Source organism: Bos mutus, chromosome 22 (genome assembly GCF_027580195.1).
Source record: "Bos mutus isolate GX-2022 chromosome 22, NWIPB_WYAK_1.1, whole genome shotgun sequence".
Lineage (NCBI taxonomy): Eukaryota > Metazoa > Chordata > Mammalia > Artiodactyla > Bovidae > Bos > Bos mutus.
Window position 1 is genome coordinate 71,561,502 of NC_091638.1, and position 19,501 is coordinate 71,581,002.

General features: G+C 61.8%; 1 protein-coding gene across 11 annotated transcripts in view; it reads right to left on the reverse strand.

Annotated features, from left to right (window-relative positions):
* The window catches only part of MYRF (myelin regulatory factor), a 32,612-nt gene extending 13,111 nt beyond the window's left edge, over positions 1–19,501 (reverse strand). For 6 of the 11 annotated variants that reach the window (XM_070360328.1, XM_070360326.1, XM_070360325.1 and 3 more), the window contains exons 1-7: positions 19,302–19,500; positions 6,286–6,373; positions 5,850–6,113; positions 3,381–3,442; positions 2,169–2,448; positions 877–1,127; positions 671–794 (exon numbers count right to left, since the gene is read on the reverse strand). In XM_070360328.1, coding sequence (XP_070216429.1) covers positions 671–794; positions 877–1,127; positions 2,169–2,448; positions 3,381–3,442; positions 5,850–6,113; positions 6,286–6,373; positions 19,302–19,347 — 1,115 coding nt within the window. In that variant the 5' untranslated portion in view covers positions 19,348–19,500. Of the gene's footprint in view, positions 1–670; positions 795–876; positions 1,128–2,168; positions 2,449–3,112; positions 3,247–3,380; positions 3,443–4,379; positions 4,459–5,849; positions 6,114–6,285; positions 6,374–19,301 lie in introns of those variants that run through there. The other 5 variants (XM_070360329.1, XM_070360327.1, XM_070360330.1 and 2 more) reach the window with 5 other exon arrangements.

The window sequence follows — 19,501 nt, forward strand, 5'->3', positions numbered from 1 at the left end:
GAAGCTGAATCCGCATGGGTGGGTGCTGGAGCAGAGCTAGGAATGCTGGGGCAGCCTCTGACCAGCCCTCCCCCACCCACTGGTCCCTCCCCTGCAGGGAGGGGGCTTGCTGGAAGGGCCTCCCTGACACTCAGCTTCCGGCTACCTTCCTGGAATGCAGGAGGAGGGGGGAGGGGGAGGAGGAGCCAGAAAACACCCCTCTCCACCCACTGCTGCCAGACTCGCCCTCACCGGCCCCTCCTTGGCCGACACCACCTTCTTAAGGAGGCCTCGGGCGGGCTCAGGAATCAGCAGCCCTGAGTCGCAGTCCTAGCTCTGCCCTGAGCCCATCTGCTCTTCTGTGAAAGGGGACTATCTTGTTCCTAGGGTGCTTCCAGCCCTGCTCTAGGATCCTGAAGCCAGGGCTGGGGTTGCCCAGATGGCATGACCAGGAGGAATGGTTGGTGGTGGTGGTGGTGGTGGTTTAGTCGCTAAGTTGTGTCCAACTCTTTTGCAACCCCATGGTTGGTAGCCCGCGAGGCTCCTCTGTCCATGGGATTTTCTAGGCAAGGATACCAGAGTGAGTTGTCATTTCCTTCTCCAGGGGATCTTCCCGATCCAGGGATGGAACCCGGGTCTCCTGCATTGGCAGGCGGATTGTTTACCGAGGGAAGGGGCACGAAGCACTCACAGCTCCTTGTAGTTAGCGTCGTACAGTGTCGCCCATTTGTTCTGCTGATGCGGTTGCCACTTGATGGACTGGTAGTTGGGGTCTAGGTAGGAGCCGCTGAGGCTGTCACTGTCCTGCAGGAGACCTGGAGAGAGGGAACGGCCATTGTCCCTGAGCCCCAGGCCCCACCCCCCCAACTCAAAAGCCTGAGCAGGCCAGCCGTGTACCTGGTGAGGGGGCACCTGGTGGATGCCAAGGGGGCGTCTGGACCCGGGCGATGCTGAGGGGCAGGGAGTTAGGCCCGGGTGAGAGCGGGCCCTGGGGAGGCCAGGGTGGGGAAGGGGCTCGCGCTGGGTGCGGGGGCAGGGCCGTCACAGTCCCAGGCTCCTGTTTGATCATTCCGTTCAGCATCTGGGCGTTGAGGGTGTTGGGAGGTGATTCCGAGTGCTTCCTCTTCTTGGAGGGATGTGGGGGGAGCCTGGGGGATACAGGTGTGCGTCATGGGGACCAGTGCCCCCCCCGACCTGTCCCACTGGGCAGTACCCTGGCTCCCCTCTCTGCCCTGTTTCAGCACGATACACCCAGCCCAGTGGACACCTCCTGCAGGAAGCCCGCGTCTTTACCTCCTCTGTGCTCTCCCATCATGCTGCGCTATCATTCTGTGTCTGTCCCTCCTCCCTGCCCCCCAGGCTGTGGAATCCAGGAGGTCAGGGCCACACCTGACTCGTCCGTGTGTCCCCATCACACCCGGCAACTGGCCTGGTGCACCAAGTGCTCAAAATCGTTGGTGGAATGAATGAGTCTATCCCTTCCCTGTGGGGTCATTCTCAGCATCACCCGTTATAGTGAGGGCTCTTTGGAGAGCAGCCTCCAGAAACAAGCCAGAGGGCTTGGACCACCAAGGCTGGGAGAGTTTCCTGGAAAAGGGGCTGACGATTTGGGGGGGCTACACAGCACCCCTTTCCCTTCTGGTTTACAAAAAGCTTTGCCAGTGGAATCTTTCCTTGAATGAAATCTTTCACGGAATCTCAAATGTCCAAAACTGATAAAAAGATAATTCTGCAGCTGGAGTCAGAGTGGAAGTAGTTCTGGGTCTACACCTAGAACCTCCTCAGAAAACTGAGGACTCCGTGGTGGTTAGAAAGTCACCGCTATGTGGGTAAGAGCACTGGCCCAGGTTCAGGCTGTGGCTCTGCCCCTTCCTACCTCCGTGACCTGGGCAAGCATCCCCCCTGCCCCAACCAAGCCTCAGTTTTCCTATCTGGGCAACAGGGATGTCCATGCTCATCAAATAAGTTAATGGTGAGCATTTGGCCTTGGCTGTAAATCCCCTAGGCTTTGCTAGGCATATACATATACATTCACTGATCCCCATCTCTGGGGGGTCAGAGCCTTCTGCCCTTCCTGGGTTCATCCCTGCACCTACCTCTGTCTCTGTCCTATAGATGCTGCCCTGAGCAAAACCCCCTGCCCCCACCAGCTCATCTCCCCACCCCCGAGGAAGCTGCCCAGCTCTTACTCAGCTCCGTGTTGCTGGAGCAGCTGGTGGAGCATCTGGGACTGCTGGCCATGGTGGAGGTCGGTGGGCACCAGCCCCTGCCCCATGGCAGCATAGGGGGGCATCGGAGGCTCGGCCTTCATGTACAGGTCCCGCTGCAGGACGGGGTAGTGCGGTGGGGGCGGCGGGGGCGGTGGGGGGCCTGGCAGGTGGGCTGGAGGTGGGGGCGGGTGCTCCAGGCGGGAGGGCACCCCCACATGGCACAGGGTCTCGGGGGTAATGGTGCGCAGGAGATGGGGGTCTGTGGGAGAGATGGGGAGGCGGGGTGGACATTAGGTTTCCAGGCACCAGCTCTCCCTGGGGCAGGGTCTCCTCATACCCACCCACTCCTGAGCCCAGCCTGGGGGCTGCCCTCCCACCCATCCCACATGGGAGGAGGCTGGGCAGCCCAATCCCACTGCAGGCCTGGACGGGAAGGCCAGACCCTGTCCAGGGGGTAGGCAGCCTTTCACTCCATCCAAGCCCACTCCTTCCCTGGGCCGAGCCTGGCCCAGCTTCCTGGGGAGGACCCGGGTCCCAAGGCTCTCTCCCAAGCCCCTCGCAGGCCTGCTCCTCCTCTGGACTTCAGGAAGGAGTCTCCTGGGACCCCCCCAGTGCAGTCCTACGGCGCGGGGTGGGGGGGGGGCCCTCCTCCCACCGGCAGCCCCTCTACCGGGCTCCCAGGGGCCAGCCCCCCAGCCTGAGGGGGGGAAGCCCCAGCTCCCTTTGTTCCCCAGGAGGCATTCCAGAGATGTTTCTGGTAAGATAAACAGAACTCTTGACCCCTCTCTGGGCCGTGGGGAGACGGCTGCCTGCCATCCTTCTGCTCTTGGCCACCTGGGGGCCACGGCACCCCTAAGCACCCCCCGAGGCACGGTGGGCCCAGCCAGCTGCACCCAGGCTGCCTCCCCCAGCCATCCACTCACCGCCGAAGGGTGCGTCCATGATGGCGCAGGCGGGCAGGTGGGTGGCATCACCGGCAGGGACACTTGCTCAGAGGCCGGCCGGCTCCCCACCCGCCCACGGGGAAACAATAGCCAGCGCCAGGGAGTATTTGACCAGCGATAATCTGGGCCTGTTGGGCGGCCGCTGGCCCCCCACCCCCACCCCCGGCTCGCTCCCTCCCTCCCGATAAGGCCGCCCCAACCACTTGCCCAAACCCCAGAGGGGGAGGGCAGTGCCCGCTGGACTCACCATTCACCTGCTGGGGGGAGTAGGCCTCGGAGCCTGAGTCTGGGGGAGAGTCTGGCAGGGTGCTGTGGAGAAGAGGAAAGGGCTGTTGGCTGGGCCATGGGACCCCTGCCTCCCAGTCGGGCAGTTCTTCTGCGGGGCAGGGTCCCACAGACTCAGGGGCTGGAGGCCTTGAGGTCTCCCCCCTCCCCTGTTACAGGCATTTCTCTTTACCAGCCCCCTTGGGGTGCCCGGCAGGGCCCAGGGCTGAGTTGCAGGTGGGGGGCCTTGGGCTCCCACCCTGCATCCCCTCAGACCTACAGGGCACTAGGGGGGCCTGTCACCTGTGTCCCTGAGGCTGGTTCAGGGATTCAGGGACTCCCTCCTCAGATCCAAGGGCCAGGCCAGCTTTTTTCTTCCTGCACCCACTGAAGCCCCACTTCCTGGAAACTCTAGGGGGCCCTAGGGGGCTGGGCCTGGGAAACGTCAGTGGGTCACCAGAGGGGCTGCCCTGCCATGGGCAGGTGTGGGCTGGGCAGGGAGCCAGCTTGCCAGGCCTGCACTCATAGGTTTTGTGTTATCAGTGGTTCAGGAGAGAAAGAACAAACTCGACTCTGAGAGGTCAGCACGTCCTACATGAACCCTGCGCTCGCCTGAACAGGAAGGCGGTCGCCACTTGCAGGGGGCTGGCTCTCTGGCCATTGTGGCCCCCACATCTGGGAAGACTGCCCATCATCAGGCCCAGGCAGTGTCTGAGGCAACCTAGTCACTGCAGACACGGCCCTGGGCTAACTGAGGGTCCCCAAGCTCCTCTGGACAAGCCAACCCCCTACCAGCTCCCCCAGGCCCCGTGGGTGAGGATGACAGGAAGAAGTGATGGGGACCCGGTCCTTGCTGTGGGCCTCACGGCCCGGTGGGCAGACCGGGGCCTCTCCAGCTCCGTCTCCCCGCCTGCAGCCTGCACTGCCCTGACAGTGATCTTGTGTAAAGACCCTTCTCTCCCTCTAGCCCCTGCAAACTCACATGCCAAGTCCGTAGGACTTGCCTTCTTCCTCCAAACTCCTCACAGCGCTCGAGTTGCTGATTTACTGATTACTAACTCCCTCCTCAACTAGACCCACTGCAGAAGAGGCGGGCCTGCCTTGTTTTCCACCTAGAACAGGGCCTGGCAGGGGTGGGGCGGTGGGAGCCGCCCGGGGCCCATGGAGTGTCTGTGTGGCTCTGGACACATGCTTTCTCTCCCTGGGAAATGGCTTCAGTGGGCCATCTGAATCCTGCTGTGAGGGAGACGGGGCTCTATGCACAGGCTGGCTGGTTTTGGGGTCCCCAGGAGCTGGCTATTGGGGCAGTTGATGAGCTCACATAGAGGCCTGGGGTACTGCAGTGGGCACCCAGCAGACACTCGTTAGGTGGTGGTAGTTCTCTTCCCTCCCTACCCTTCAGGGTCCGCAGCTTTAGGACAGCGTCTCAGCCTGAAGCAGCCAGCTGCCTTCTACCGCTATGGCTCACCCCTGCCTGGCCTCCCCCTCTATAAGCCAGGACATGGCCACTGTCCCCCAGTACTTCCTCTGGGCTTCCTCCCCCGATTCTCACAGTCACATGATGGGGCAGAAGCATTTGGGGCTCCCTTTAGAGCTGCGGCTGCTGAGGCCCTAACCGAGGTTGCGGGTCAGTACCCAGAAGAATGGGCTTCCCTGGTGGCTCAGCGGGAAAAGAATCCGCCTGCAATCCCAGAAGGTTGGGAATAGTGGAGCTGGAGATGGAGCCTGGCTGTCTGATGGGTGTCATGCTCCCAGCACCCCACTATCCTTCTACTCAGAGACGGGGTCCCCTGCCCCCTGCCTCAGCCTGGGGGTGGACCCAGAACTTTCTCTGAGCACCTCTGCAGGGCTTGGCAAACCCATGCTCCCTGCCTCTACGTGGGCTAGGCGGGTGGCCTCCTAGAACCTCAGGTCACAGCTGGGCCCAGGCTGAGCCCCTGGGTCAGGCGGGGACGTGGGTTACTTGGAGAGGAGCGGTGGAGGGGGGACCTGCAAGGGGGAGGCTGGCTTGTCCCCACAGCTGCACTGACTTCAGGTCCCACACCTGCACCATCGGCCAACTCCCTGGGGCCACGGAAAACAGCACCGTGAGGGATTTGGGTGCCTGGGGTGCCCGCCTGCAGGTGGAAGTGCCCCTGAATGCAAACAGTCCTGCTGGTCTCAGCCCCTCCCCCAACTCTCCACAGAGCTCGGGGTGGAGCCTTTTCTAGCACTTACATCAGCCCTCATCACTCCCCGGCTCGGAACCCTCAGCTGCCCACTGCCTCAGCACAAAGCCTCCTCGGCTTAGCCCTGGAGCCCCCGCCCACCACCACCACCTTGCTACCGGCAGGGCAGCCCGCTCCCCACATCCCAGCCTCGGCCCCAGGCCCACTGTCACTGTGCCCACGCCTTGCCTGGCCCGGGGCCCCTGCGTCCTAACCCACCCGCCACACTCCTTGCCCTCACTCACCCGGGGGCATAGGGAGCCTTGGGCTCTGCCTTGATGGGGGGCCCAGAACCCCCCAGGAAGGGCTTGGGAGCAACACCCATGCCGTTGTTGTTGTTGCAGTTGAGCGGGGCGCTGTAGCTCGGGGGTGGGAGGGCCCCATGGCGCCCCGGGGAGGGTCCGCCCCCCGGGGGGCTCAGGTGGTGGACCCCGCTGGAGCCGGGGATCGCTGGCTGCCCATGGGGGTAGGAGGCCGCACTGGCTGGAGCAGAGATGTCAGGGAAGCAGCTGCGGAGAAGGGAGGAAGCTCAGCGCCAGCGGGGGCCCCCAGCCCCTCCCGGGGCCCCACCCGCGGGGCAGCGTGGACCCCGCAGAGGGCTCGGAGGCTGGGGGAGGGGGAGGAGCGGCTTTCGGAGGCGGGGCAGGTGAGGCCCGAGGGGCTGGGGGCGGGGCCACTCACAGGTCAGAGGCGTCCTCCTTGCTGATGTACTCCTCCAGGATGCTCGTGTCTATGTTGGAAGGCTCCAGGGCGCCGTTGATGTCGTGGCCTGCGGGGAGGAGTGGACGTGAGCCAGGACAGAGACCCAGCACCCACCGGCCCCCACCTGTGTCCACGTGGAGAGAGAGCCCTTCACAGTCACCACCTGCCGCACCTCCAGTAGGCAGGGACAATGCTGTCCCCAGCCCACAAGGCCCCCTGGACTCCCCCAGGAGGGGAGGGGCCCACAGTCTGCATCTGGACGGACCCACCGTCTCCTGCCCCTCCATCCCCTCTCCCAGATGTGTGACACGAGCAAGTCCCTTTGTCTTGTCTATAAGATGGGGTGAACGTGTCCCCATCTTACAGGGTGCCGTGAGCAGCAAATGAGGTGCCGCCACCCTCACGGACTTGGGCCCAGACTCGCTGACCCTGTCCTGCCCTGTCCTCCAGGCGGTGGTTCCAGACAGCCCAGCTGCGGGCAGCCAGGAGCATCGGGCCTGGCTGGGCTGGACCACGCATCCTGGGTGGGGGGACGGGGGTGGCGCATGGGATGGGGGAGATTCCTGCACCCCGGGCCCAGCTGCAGGTGGAGAGGGAGTTGGGGTCAGAGTCAGGAGCGACCAGCTCCCCCTCAGTGTATGTGCCTACCACCCTCATAATGAGGGTGAGGGTGCTGAGCCCAGAGGAGGAAACAGCCTCAGAAAGGTTCAGCGGGGAACAGCAGGGGCCCCGGGCCCTCCCCCTGGCCTGGCCTGGCCCCATCAAGGGGGGGACTCTCAGAAAAGGCGCCCCCATGCTCTTGGGCATCAGCAGGGGAGGAGATGCCCTCCCCTGCTCCCCCCTCCCGGGGTCACCTTGCAGGGAGAGTTGGAGGGCGGGGTGATAAGGGGGCTGACGTGGGAGATGCGTCAACTGCGATAATGGAGGCTTGCCCCCCCCCCACCCTGTTAGCCTGGGCTGGCTGGCCCCACTGAGGCAGGAAGCACCCCTCCCACAGGCCCCTAGGCTTTGAGTCAGGGGTCTGTACCTCATGTTCCCTCCCCTGGTGAACCCTGGGAACAGATCTCAGGTCCAGGAATAAATCCTAGATCACCTACTGCGTGCTGTGTGACCTTGGGCAGGTCACTCACCCTCTCTGAGCCTCAAGCTCCTCAGTAAAATGGGGACAGGAACAGCTAACACTTTATAGGGTTGTTCTGAGGATGAAACAAATTAAGGTGTATAAGGGGCCCGGCACATAGTGGGTGCTCAGCAAACAGTGGCTGTCCTCACTCTCCAGCACCCAGAGCCCTGGGGTCCCCAGGAACCCCCAGCCCAGGCCTCTCCCTGGCCCCAGCCGGCATTTCAAGAATGCTGAGCCCCGCTTAGGTGATTAATGAGTGGCTAAGCCCTCCTAGGAGTCACGCGCTGCCTGGGACAGGCCCTCCTGCCTGGGCTCACCCGGCCGGGAACAAGGGACATCCACCAAGCATCACCAGTGGCCGCCCAGGGCAAGGGGAGCTTCTCAAGCTGGGAGTGACCAGGCTGCAGGCCGAGATCCTAGGACTCCAGTCACACTCTGGCCCTGACTCCGTCCTTCCCAGTTAACTGAAGGTCCCATTTATTGAGTGCCTGCTGTGTGCCAGGCACTTTTAGAGCCTAATACATTAATAATCGTAGGAGTTTATTCTATGCAAGGCAACCTACAGGCCCTTCCCGTGCAGTGAGATGCTTCATCCTCCCAACCTATAACGGTGACAATGACACGATGATGATGATACTGACAGGGGCTCCCACTGAGTGCCCACCAGGCCCCAGCGCCCTTCTAAGCGCCTAATGGGTTTACCTCCCAATCGCCCCTGAAGACCTGGTGTTTGTTATTAGCCTCATTCCCTTTGTCCAGAGAAGCGAAGTCTCTTGCCCAAGGCAACAGGCGAGGAGAGGCCAGGGGCGTGGGCCTGACTCCGAGAGGGAAGGTTTGGTTGGTGGGTGCAGAGGCTTCCCGGCCATCCTGGGCGACCCCCCGCATGGGGGGATGGTCCCGAGGGAGGCAGGATCGGGCACAGGGAATGGGGAGGGAGGAGGCACTGGAGCGTCACGCCCACCTTGGCCGCTGAAGCTGCAGGTTTTTGAGACTGAACTTGGAATCCACAGTGAATGATGGGGTGATGGAGTCATGGTGTTGCTATTTATAACAGGCCAGGCCCCCTCCTCCCCTCCTCCCCCTCCTCCCCTGGCTAGGAGCACTCCTAATCACCCCTAATCCTCCTGCCCACCTCCCCCCACCCCAGGGATTGGTGGGGGGGCTCAGACAGAGGCATCTTGGGAGACCCTAACGAGAACCAGATGTGGTTGGGGGGAGGAGAGGCCCTCCGGTGCCAGGGGCCGGGCGGACGGGAGGATACAGGCGGGAGGGGTGAGCCACTGGGGCAGGGTGGGGGTGGGCCAATGGGTGGGAGAGAAGTATGAGGTTTGGGGGCTTGGTGGTCCTCCTGAGGGACACTGACCCCAAATATTCACTTTCTCTGGGAGTCGTCGAGGCCTCTCCCCACACCACCCATTCTAAAGGGTCCAGCCACTAAGCAAATGCCCCCAGTCTGTCCATGAACCACACTGGAGATCTCTAACCCAACTTTCCAGCCCAGGGACTCCTGAGGCTGGAGCAGAGGCCCCCAGGAACTCAGGAGAAAGGCAGGGTGCCTAGGGCACACTCTTGAAGGTGCCCCCTTCCCCACCGCTCCCAAAAGCACCCTGGAAATCTCTGAGCTGGCAGCAGACACCTGTCAGGCAGGAAGCTAAGAGATCTTCTGCTGATCCTCAAGACCTCCCTGGGAGGTGTGGAGGCTGCCCAAGGTCCCACAGCCTGAAGGTGGCACCACCAGGTCACAAACCACCATCCTTGCCCTCCCTCTCCCCAGACCCTCCAACTTGCCATTGCTCGGGGCACCCAGAACCCTAGTGCAAGGCCTGGCAGCTGGGCCCCCTGCGGCCCCCACGGCTGCTCCTGCCCCAGTGCCCCTCCTTGCAACTCTCCATAGTCCAGCCCCAGCCTCGCGCTCTCCTGGGACAAAAAGCCCCACTTGCTCTTCGGGGCTTTGGCATGTGCTGTTCCCTCAGTTCAGTTCAGTCGCTCAGTTGTCTCCGACTCTTTGCAACCCCATGGACTGCAGCACACCAGGCCTCCCTGTCCATCACCAACTTCTGGAGTTTACTCAAAGTCACGTCCACTGCGTCGGTGATGCCATCCAGCCATCTCATCCTCTGTCCCCCACGCTGTTCCCATTCCTCATCACTCGTTAGGTTTTGCCTTAAGTGTAAGTTCCTCCCAGAGACCGTGTCTGACTCTCCTAATTCCTTGAGTGACAGCCTCCTTTCTACTGTCTCATCAGGCTCTTTGCTCACATGCCCTAAGGGGCAGAGTTGGTCCTCTGCCCACCCACAGCCCCCATTCACTGAGTGGTCATTCTGTCACACACTTAATACAGCTTTCTGGGGGGCTGCACGGCATGTGGGATCTTAGTTCCTCGACTAGGGATCGATCTCATGCCCCCTGCGTTGGAAGCATGGGGTCTTGAGCACTGGACCATATATAACTCATATATAATTCTTATAACAATCCTATGGGGTAGGTGGTTTTCTTGTTCCCTGTTTCACAGATGAGGAAACTGTGGCTCAGAAAGGATAAATGCCTTTCCACTGCTTTGCAGGTATGGCAGCTGGGCTGAGTCCTCCCCGTCTGCCCTCTGTGGCATTAGCATCTAAGCATTCCATAGGCACACAATAAATGTTCATGGGATGAATGAGCAGAGTGGCAAGCGGGGCACTGGAACCAGGCCTGCCTGGGTCTGGGGACCTCCGCCTGGCTATGCTGCAGTTAGGGTCCAGGGCCAGACAGGGCCCCTCCAGGCACCGCCCCTGCCTCGCTGAGCTATGCACCCCAGCTGCTCCTCATTAATTAGGCCCTTTATTACCTGCCTTTAACAGGAGCCAGACACTGCTCCTTCCCAGGGAGACAGGGATGGGGGCTGTGGGAAGGAAGGCCCCTGCCCTCCTCTCTCCTCCTCCCTCTAAGGCCACCCAGCTGGGCAGAAGGGGAACTCGGGGGACACAAGCCAGGTGCGGGCTGAGGGCGGGTGGGGGCCCAGGTGGTCCTCCACCCTGGACCCTTCCCTTCCTCCCCCTCATGCTCACGCCCCCTCACCACCAGCTGTGGCCGCTGGCTGAGTCTCGGGCATTGTCCCGGAGAACGGGGGAGGGTGGGGACACGGCACAGTGGGAGGCTTGTGCCCTGTCCACACCCTCCCCCCCACCCGTCAATGGGGCACTTGTCAATTCATGCCCCAAACATGGCGGAAATCCCGTCGGCCACGTGGCTGTGGGCAGGGCAGGCCAGGGCCTAAGGATGCTGTCCGGGCAGAGCTGATCGGAACCCGGGGCAATCAGGGCACAGGTCTATCCTCCCACTGTCGACTGTCCACCCCAGGGATCCTGCCTCCAGACGAGGGCTGACCAGGGTAGCAATGGTTAGAAGACTACCCATCTTGGCACTCCCACAATGCCCTAAATGGACCCCTGGGGTCACAGAGACCTGGTTGGTAATGTGGGCCCTTCCTTCATTGCTGCGTGACCCTCAGTAAGTGGCCTGACCTCTCTGGCCTTAGCTTCCTTCAAGTGCAGGAGATTCCTGCATCATGGGGTGGTCGTGAGTCTTCAATGAGATGGTGGGAGAGCTCCTCACCCCAGGAGGCCATTCCTCAGTTAGTGTTAACTATCCTGTCTCCATCAACCTTGGGATTCCTGTCTCCTTTCCTGCCCAGGCACAGCTGGTGCCATGTTGTTATTCTGGCACACCTGTGGCATAGTCCAGTCTCCAGGACCAGGCTCTAGCCATCCCCACTCCAGTGGGTAGGACTTCTGTGACTGTCTGCCTGCCCTGCCAGTCCTTCCTCAATCACCCCAGTCACAGAGGGCCCCCCGTGCTGTGGTTTCATCTCCCAATATTGACTGAGCTGATCAACATGTGCCAAACTAGTTCCCACTGGGACAGGGCACATGGGCTCTCACCTTCCTTGGTCTGGACTTTCTATCTTTATTAATATGACCTATGATTAATATATGATAACTAATTCAGGCTTCAAATTGTGACCAGAGCCTTCTCACCCAAAATGCCTTCAGGTCAAATGCTTGATTCTGCAAGCGACCCTCTGCATCTCAGCATCAAATCCCCAGTTAGCCTGGGGCTGAATGACAAGGATGTGGCTTTGGAGTCATTGCCAGCAGATCCTTAAATCTGATCCACCGTTGTCTTTGTTCCCTCTCAACTTCTTGCCAAAAATACAGTCGAGTCCTGCATCCTGTTTGCAGAGACCCTTCTACTCCAGGGGACCTGAAATCTTTAGCCCCCTCTGGGGTATAGCTGTGTCCTCCCTGGGTTCCCACACAGCTGCCATCCTGTCCTCAGATCCACAAGGCTGAACTCTCAGCCCCAAGATGCTCCCAAGCCAGGTTCAACAGAGCTGGGCCCGGCAGCTGTGGTCCCTTCTTAGGGAACCTGCATTGGTCCCTAGGGATTTCCACTTTACGACCCCCAACCTTCTCCCACAGCGACCAGGCCAGGCAGGTTGAGGAAGACCCCTCCCCGCACAGGTAAAATAGGCTCCTTGCAGCTCAGGGTGGGCTTACCAGGGTCACCCAGGCCCATTTGTGTTCACACACCAGCATGCCCCACATGCACGTGTGCACACAAGAGCACACTCCCAGGCATGTATCTACTGGCACACACATGATCATGTACATCCAAACATACACCTGTGCAGAGGCACACACGCCAAACACTGACACACGCATGTGCACACACCGGCATGGTCCAAGTGTGCTCACTCATACCTTCACACAATTATTTACTGAGCATCTACTATGTTTCAGTCATGATGGTAGGCTCCAGAGATGAAGCAATAAACAGACAAAACCTCCTGCCTTGTCCCATTCATGGCCAGGTAGGGGGCCCAGTCAGGGGACGACCTTGCCTTTGGGACCAGAGCAAAATAGCGAAGGGCAAGCTGGGGAGACATGTGCACACCCTCTTCCCCAGGCGGGCCTGGGGAGGGTGGCAGTTTGCACAAGGAACCCCCCACTTCCTCTTGGCTCCCCTTCACTTTCTGGCTGCCCCTCTCCCAGTCTCTTCACACCCACTCCTGACCTGTCCCAGTCCCCTCTTCTGTATCAGGTTTACTGGTTGTACATATAAATTGTACTTTCCTTAAAAAACAAAACAAAACAAACACAAACCTCCTGCCTACATGGAGCTGACATTCCGGATGCAGAGTCAGGTGACAAGATAGATGGGTCAAACCCACAGCATTTTAGAAGGTGACAAATGCTATGGAGACACTAAAGCGGGGAGATGAGGCTGGGGTGCTAGGAGTGAGAAGGAGTTGCCATTTTAAGCACGATATCAGGGAAGGCTTCACAGAGCAAAGACAGGGAGGAGGTGAGCCACACGGACAACTGGGAAGAGCATTCCAGGCAGTGGGGAGCCAGTGCAAAGGCCCTGCAGCATGTTCACATCTCAACACACCTCACATTTGTACACTCGTGCCCACAGTGATTCCCCGGTGGCTCAGTAGGTAAAGAATCTGCCTGCAGTGAAGGAGACTCAGGAGATGTGGGTTTAATTCCTGGGTCGGGAAGATTCTCTGGAGGAGGAAATGGCAACCCGCTCTTTGTGCCGGGAAAATCCCACGGACAGAGGAGCCCGGCGGGCTACAGTCGATAGGATCGCAAACAGCTGGACACGACTGAGTGAGCACGCACGTGTGCCTGCAGTGCTCGCTGACCCAAGGCAGGCCCAGGCCAGCACACCTCCCCATCAGCTCCAGGTGAAGCCAGTCCAGCTGAGCGAATTCGGTGTAAGCCAGTCCAACTCCGTCACCAAAGGCAGCCCACTCCAAGTTAGCAAAGCAGGGGATGCGTATCTTGGGAAAGCCCCTCACCCTCTCTGGACTGCTCAGAGAGGAGCTCCCAGCTCCCCCCTCCCTCCAAGACCACAGACCCCAGGAGAAGAATCATGGTGGGGAGAAGGGAGCACGGGGGACTGAGGTGATGAAGAAGGGAGTGAGGGGGGTGGGTCCCCAAGCTCCTCAGAGAGACAGAGGCTGTGGTTGTGCATTAGTGGGGCTGGAGGGATCTAGGTCAGATGGAGGAAAACCTTTCCCACCGACGAGCAAGGAGGCAGGGAGAGGCCAGGAAGCCCTGAAGCCCACTGTCCGTGGTCCAGGCCAGGGGCTGCTTAGGAGCCAATTGCCCCTCGACCCAGGGTTTTCCCTTCCTTCCTCCAGCCTCAACAGTCTTGGGGTCTCACTGCTTCTGTCACACAACCCTGACCATCTGAGTGAGGGGTCTGAGGTCCAGAGCGGTCCAGGGGCTGGACAGCAGTCACCCAGCACAGTCGCACGTGAAGGGTCAGGCCCCCAGCACACAGACAAGAGGCCCCCTCCCGCCCACTCCAAGCTGGCACCCAGCTGTGATGGGCTGCAGGTCAGGAGACGGGATCCCACCCAGCTCTGCCACCATGGCTGCCCTGAGTGAGCCTGCCCCATCACCTCCTCCTCCTGCCTCAGCAGCCCCCTCTCAGAAGTGAGGGGACCCCAGCCGCACTTCCACAGGGCCCCTGAGAGACAACACACGCCTAAACCTCTGGCCTGGGTGCGGCTGGCAAAGACAAAGGATGGTCAAGCCCCTTCCCCCAGCCACCAGCCGGAGTTCCTCATCTCTGAGCTGGAGGGTGGGGCAGGCCCTGCTGGAGGCACTGGGAACCAGGAGTGGCATCAGGGCCAGGCAGGGCCATGGAGTGGCCTCTGAGTACAGGGTGCTCCACAAGGTGACAGCTTCCCTTCAGCCCTGGAATGAGCAGCCCAGAGAGGGTGAGGGGCTTTCCCAAGACACACAGCGCCAGCCACAGGCCCCAGCCTGACGGTGGGGGTACTGACCTACCCTTGGACCGATAAAGCGGGGAGCATAGTACCTGGTGTGAGCCTCCCAGGGGAGAGCAATCACAGTCCAGGCCACAGGCACCCCACCAGGCACCGTCCCAGACCCCGTTTATCTAATCCCCACGGAAACCCTGAGAGGCAGGTACGACGCCTACAGCTGTGTTGCCATTCTACAGATGGGAAGGTGGAGGCACAAAGAGGTTTAGGGACAGGACCAGGAGAAGGCTAAGGACAGACCCACAGCCCACCTCAATGAATGCAGAGACCCACATGGGTTCAAGGGGCTGCCCAACATGCTGGCAGCAGGGGCTGGAGACCAAGATGGGAGAGGATACCTCTCCATACACACACCCAGGCTGTGGGGGAAACTGAGGCCCATAGGAGGGCTCGGTGAAAAGGAAGAAGGTGGGAGAAAAAGGGCAGGCAGCCTGGGTAGGGCGGGGCCAGCCCCGGTTAATAATTCAGTTAATGATTTCTTCTCTCCATCCTTATCGAGCGGGCAAAGTCCAAGGGCAGCAGCCAATCAGCAGCCCCCGCTGGGCAGTTACCCAGCGGCCTCTGCTGCCAGGGCTCCCAGTCCTGCGAGGAATCAGAGAGCGGGGGCCAGGTCCCCAGGAGGGGGCCGTTTTGCCCAGAGCAGCCTATCTTTCCCCCCAACACCCTGCTTGGCTCTGCCTAAGACCCCCGGGGCCCCTCTGCCCAGGCCCTCAGACTCAGGAGAGGCCCTGGGGTCGGCAGGCTGGAAGCAGCCTGCTCCGCTCCTTTGTGCTGAACCAGGCCCCCCGACCCTGCCTCTGTTTACATGGTCATTGTTGCTTCCATCTCCTGCCCTCCCCCCACCCTGTGCGGCCCTACACTGGGTGCTGGGAACAGGGGGATGAGTCAGTCGCTACCCCCCACCCCGCCCCCGCTACCTACCACTTCCCTTCCAGCTGGGGTCAGGACCTAGGGAGGTGGGGCTGGGACAGGAGTCCTCCAGAGGGGCTCTGTGCAGACCCAGGAGGCACCCCATCTCATCCCCCTGAGAGTCAGGGGTCTGGTGGTCTCCCCCACCCACCGACTCCCCAGGGCACACTGCAGACAGGTGGACTTGGGCACAGTGCCTGGTCACACACCGCATCTCAACTCCAGACTCCCGTCCAGGGTGGGCAACCTCTTCCATGAGTGGTCAGGTGGGCTCCCCGGGGGCCTCCTCTGCAGGCAGAGGGGCTGGTCCCCATAGGAAGGCTACCCTCCCTCCCCAAGGCCCTGGCAACGGGGCGTGCTGAGGCCTGGGTATCAGCCCTGGTTCACCCGGACTGACCCCCTTCTCTTGGAGCCACAGTCTTGGACTCTGGGGAAAGCGGGCCAATGCCATCCCTCCCCTTCCCCATCCCAGAGCTGAGGAAGGGTCAAAGCCAGGATCTGGTGTTCTGGGGTCGGTAAGGAGCCCAGCGCCCCCTCCCCCCGTGTCCAATGTATATGTCCTATCGCGAGGTCAGGACCTTGCCTTTGTTTGGTGGCTGAAAAGAATCATCCTGGAAGCCCCTGCTCTGGTCCAGCCTACCTGCCTACCCCAGACAGGTAGGGGACATGAAGCCAGAGAAGGGAAGTCACCAGCCCAAGCTACCCATCAGGTCTGGAAGGAGTGAAAACCCGGCTCCCACCTCCAATCCTAGCAGGGCTCTAGAGGCTGGGGGAGGCATCCCAACCTCTGGGTGGCCTCTCCAGCACATGCTGGCAGCCCAGCTCCGCTCAGTCGCTTCCTCCATCCCCTCCGGCTTTCTGAGGGCTGGCCGCTGTTCACTCACACCCCATGTGTCCCTGAAGCCAGGGGCCAGCACCCTCCGCCTTCTAAAACATCCCTCTTCCCCAGGGCTGGAGGAGAAGGCTCATCAGAGTCCAGGGCAGCATCAAGACCTTCTCTGCTGCCCACTCTTGTCTTGCAGGTGAGGAAAAGGGGTCCAGAGAGGGCCACACAGCTCTCAGTGACCGAGCCCACCCCACAACCTCTAAGACCCTATAGGGATCCTCCACCACTGCCTGGCCCTGGCCCTGACCAGCTCTGGGAGCCCCAGGCCCCAGCCAGTCAACGTGATTAGGGGGACACCTGCCACTGCGTCCCGGTTACCTGCTGGGAGCCAGTGCATCATGCCCGGAGGGTCCGCTCTCTGCAGGCCCTGTGCCCGCGGGTCTGGGCGGCTGTAGCCTCCCTCTAGGGGATTAGCAAGGCGGTCACGGGGGCCCGGCTGTACCAGCCTCGAGGGGGCCGCCCTGTCCCAGCCTCCCACCTGAGGCTCAAAGCGCCTTAGCCTCCAGCCCCCCACCCTGGGGCCGGGTACAGCCTGGCCCCCCACCCTGTGTGGGCAGGACCCAGGACACACGCCTGATGTGCCTGGAGAGGGGGCCTTGTCACACGAGGGGCCTGGGCACACCCTGCCCCCTTCAGTCACGCCCTCTCCCGTCTCCAAGCCCAGAGCTGAAAGCGCAGACCCTGCGCCTATGTATCCACTGTCCTGGGGGGTGACCACAGCCAAGCAGGACCTGGGATGAGAGCTCAGGCGTCCCCCAGCCCCAAGGGACATACGCACCGCGTCTCTTCCCTCTCCCTGGAACAACACATCCACCATGCGCACAACAGCACCGTTGCCCACGCTTCCACACTTCCACTCATGAGCACACTCGCCAGCACCCCCCCACCCCCCCAGGGGCTCCCTAACACCCACACTGAGTCCCCCATGTGCCACTGCCCACCAGATTCCTGGCCAGGCCTTCCCCACCCAAGCTGCCCGGGAGACCCCAGCCCTCAGCGCCTGCCCCACCTTCCCCCCATTGCAGGCTCTGGGAGCACTTTTCCAGCCCCTGGCTCCCTCCACAGACATTCTTGAGTCTCCTCTTATCTCTCTGGAGGGAGCAGCACAACCTCCCCGCCAGGCCAGCCAGGCCAGCCGCATGGCTGAGCCGTGGCGTCAGCCCCCACCCCCACCCCCCACCCACGGCCAGGAGGGAAAGTTTGGCTCCGGAGACAGGGAGCCTGGGCCAGCCAGGCCCACCCCTCTGCCCGGGCCCAGGGTCCTGGGGGAGGAGGTGCGGGGATATCTGCAGGAAGTAAGGGGGTCTGGCTTGTGAGTCATCGGGACATCTGGCACGCTCAGGGCACCCCCAAAAGAGCAGCCCCCAAGCAAGGACGAGTGTCCCCTTCCTACCTCCCCAGGGTCTCCATAAAGCCCCTCAAGGCTCCTAAAGGATTAGCAGGAGCAGGGGAGGACTAGAGCCCCTGGGACCGATGGGGGAAATGTCAGGACCCTCAAATGGCCCATCCACTCAGGATCAACCACTCAACCTAGTCCCAACCTGATTTCTTAGATCTGGGGCTGCTGGGGGTCCCAAAAACTGCAGTGGGGAGGCCTGAGGCTTGGGGATGCCCTTACCTGGGTTGTTTAGCGAGCCTTCTCCCTGTCTGTGACTTCTGGCTGGGGGGCAGCAAGCAGAGTGGACAAAGGCTCCCACCCTCACACCCCGGAAGTCACAGGGAGAAACTGAGTCAAAGAAAGGCCTTCCTTGCTCCCTCACAGGACTCCAAAGGGATCTGGGCGCTGGGCTTGAAACCTGGGCCCTAATTCCCTGCCCTGTGTGCCCTGTGGGCCACCTGAAACTCGCCAGGGTTAGGTTCACACTGATGGAAGGTTCTGGATCATCCAGTTTTGCATTCTGAAAGCACTGAGGTGCAGGGTATGGGCTCAGGGACTGTGCAGCGGGTAGGGGCAAAGGGTGGGCTACCGAGGTGGGTGGAGAGGGACACAAAAGCACCCAGAAGGTCTGGCTAGATGTTCCAGCAAGGGTCTGAGAAGCTAGGGGGTGTCAGCCTGTGCCTGTCCCCCTCCCCCACGCTGTCCCTTCCCTCCTGAACTCAGCACCGGGGAGGGGGACAGCTTGGAGGAGGGGCGGAGGCTACTCAGGAAAAGGGGAGAGAAGCTGGCGAGATGAAGGTGCAGCGCCCCCAAAACCACTGCTCTGGAGCGGGGAGAGGGCAGAATAAAACATTGTCGGGTGTGTGTAGATCCCAGCCCTGGCGAGGGTCCTGTAGGGTCAAGGTGAGGAGAAGAGGTCGTTCCTGGGACAGGGGCACCGTCTGAGGGGGCAGAGCTCCAGGGACAGGTGTGAGACACAGCCCAGAGGACCCTCGGGGGGTTGGCAGGAGGCAGCGAGAGGTCTCAGAGGGAGGAGGTGGCTAACGTGGTGGGGGCGGTGGGAAGGGGGGGTGATGCCAACTTCAAGAAGGTTCCAGCCCAAGGAGAGCATTGGAGGTGGGGGTGGGGGGAGAATCCCGCTCACAGAGGAATGCCGGGGAGGGGTACCCCAGTCCCTGGTAAGGGAGGGGTAGCTGCTTCCTGGGGAAGTTCAGCTGTGGGGGAGGGGGCGGCCTTGGAGAAGGTGGGTGACGGTCCTGAAGGGGGTCTCCCCATCTTGATGGGGGGTCCTAGGCTCCGGGAAGCACCGTGGGGCAGGTCCCAGGTCCTAGGAGTCAGGCTAGGGGGAGCGGGAGCAGGATGCCAACCTGAAAGCAAAGGCAGGGCGTCTGGGTCGTTAGGTGGGGGTCCCAGTCCCTGGGAGGCACGCTGGGGTGCCAGCCTAAGAGGCATGGAAGACCCCCCAGAAGGCGTGCTGGGGACTCCAGCCTAGAGGGGGGTTCCAGCGAAGCACAGAGATGGTCCCCGGGGTCGGGAAGTGTCAGAATTTAGAGGGGACTGCGGGTCCTGGAAGGCGTGGAGGAAGGCTGAGTAGGGACGGGACGCAGCTCCAAGGAAGTTGTGTGTGTGCGTGGGGAGGTGGGGGGGTGGGTAACAGGGAGGGGGAGCCCAAGTTCAGCAGAGGTGGGTATTAACCTGCAGGAGACGGAGGAGGGCCCCCGCCCGGAGCAGGCATTCTGGCGGGGTCCCGGCCTGGCGAAAGCACAGTCAGAGGTCCCAGTCCCCAGGCAGACCGGGTTGGGGGCTCCCAGCGCGAGAGGGTCGTCGTCCCCGCCGGCCCCGCGCGGTCCCTCACCTTCGAAGAAGCGCTGCAGCGCCTCCGTCTCGTCCACCACCTCCATGTCCGGCCTGCCCGCCGCGCACTCCGCCCCGGCCCCGCTACAGCCCGGCCCGGGGGCGCGGCATCGCCGGCGCGGCCAGCGCGACAGTCCCGGCTCGGCTCCCGCTGCGGTCCCGCCCGGCCCGCCGCCGCGTTCGCCCCCAGCGCGGCCCTGG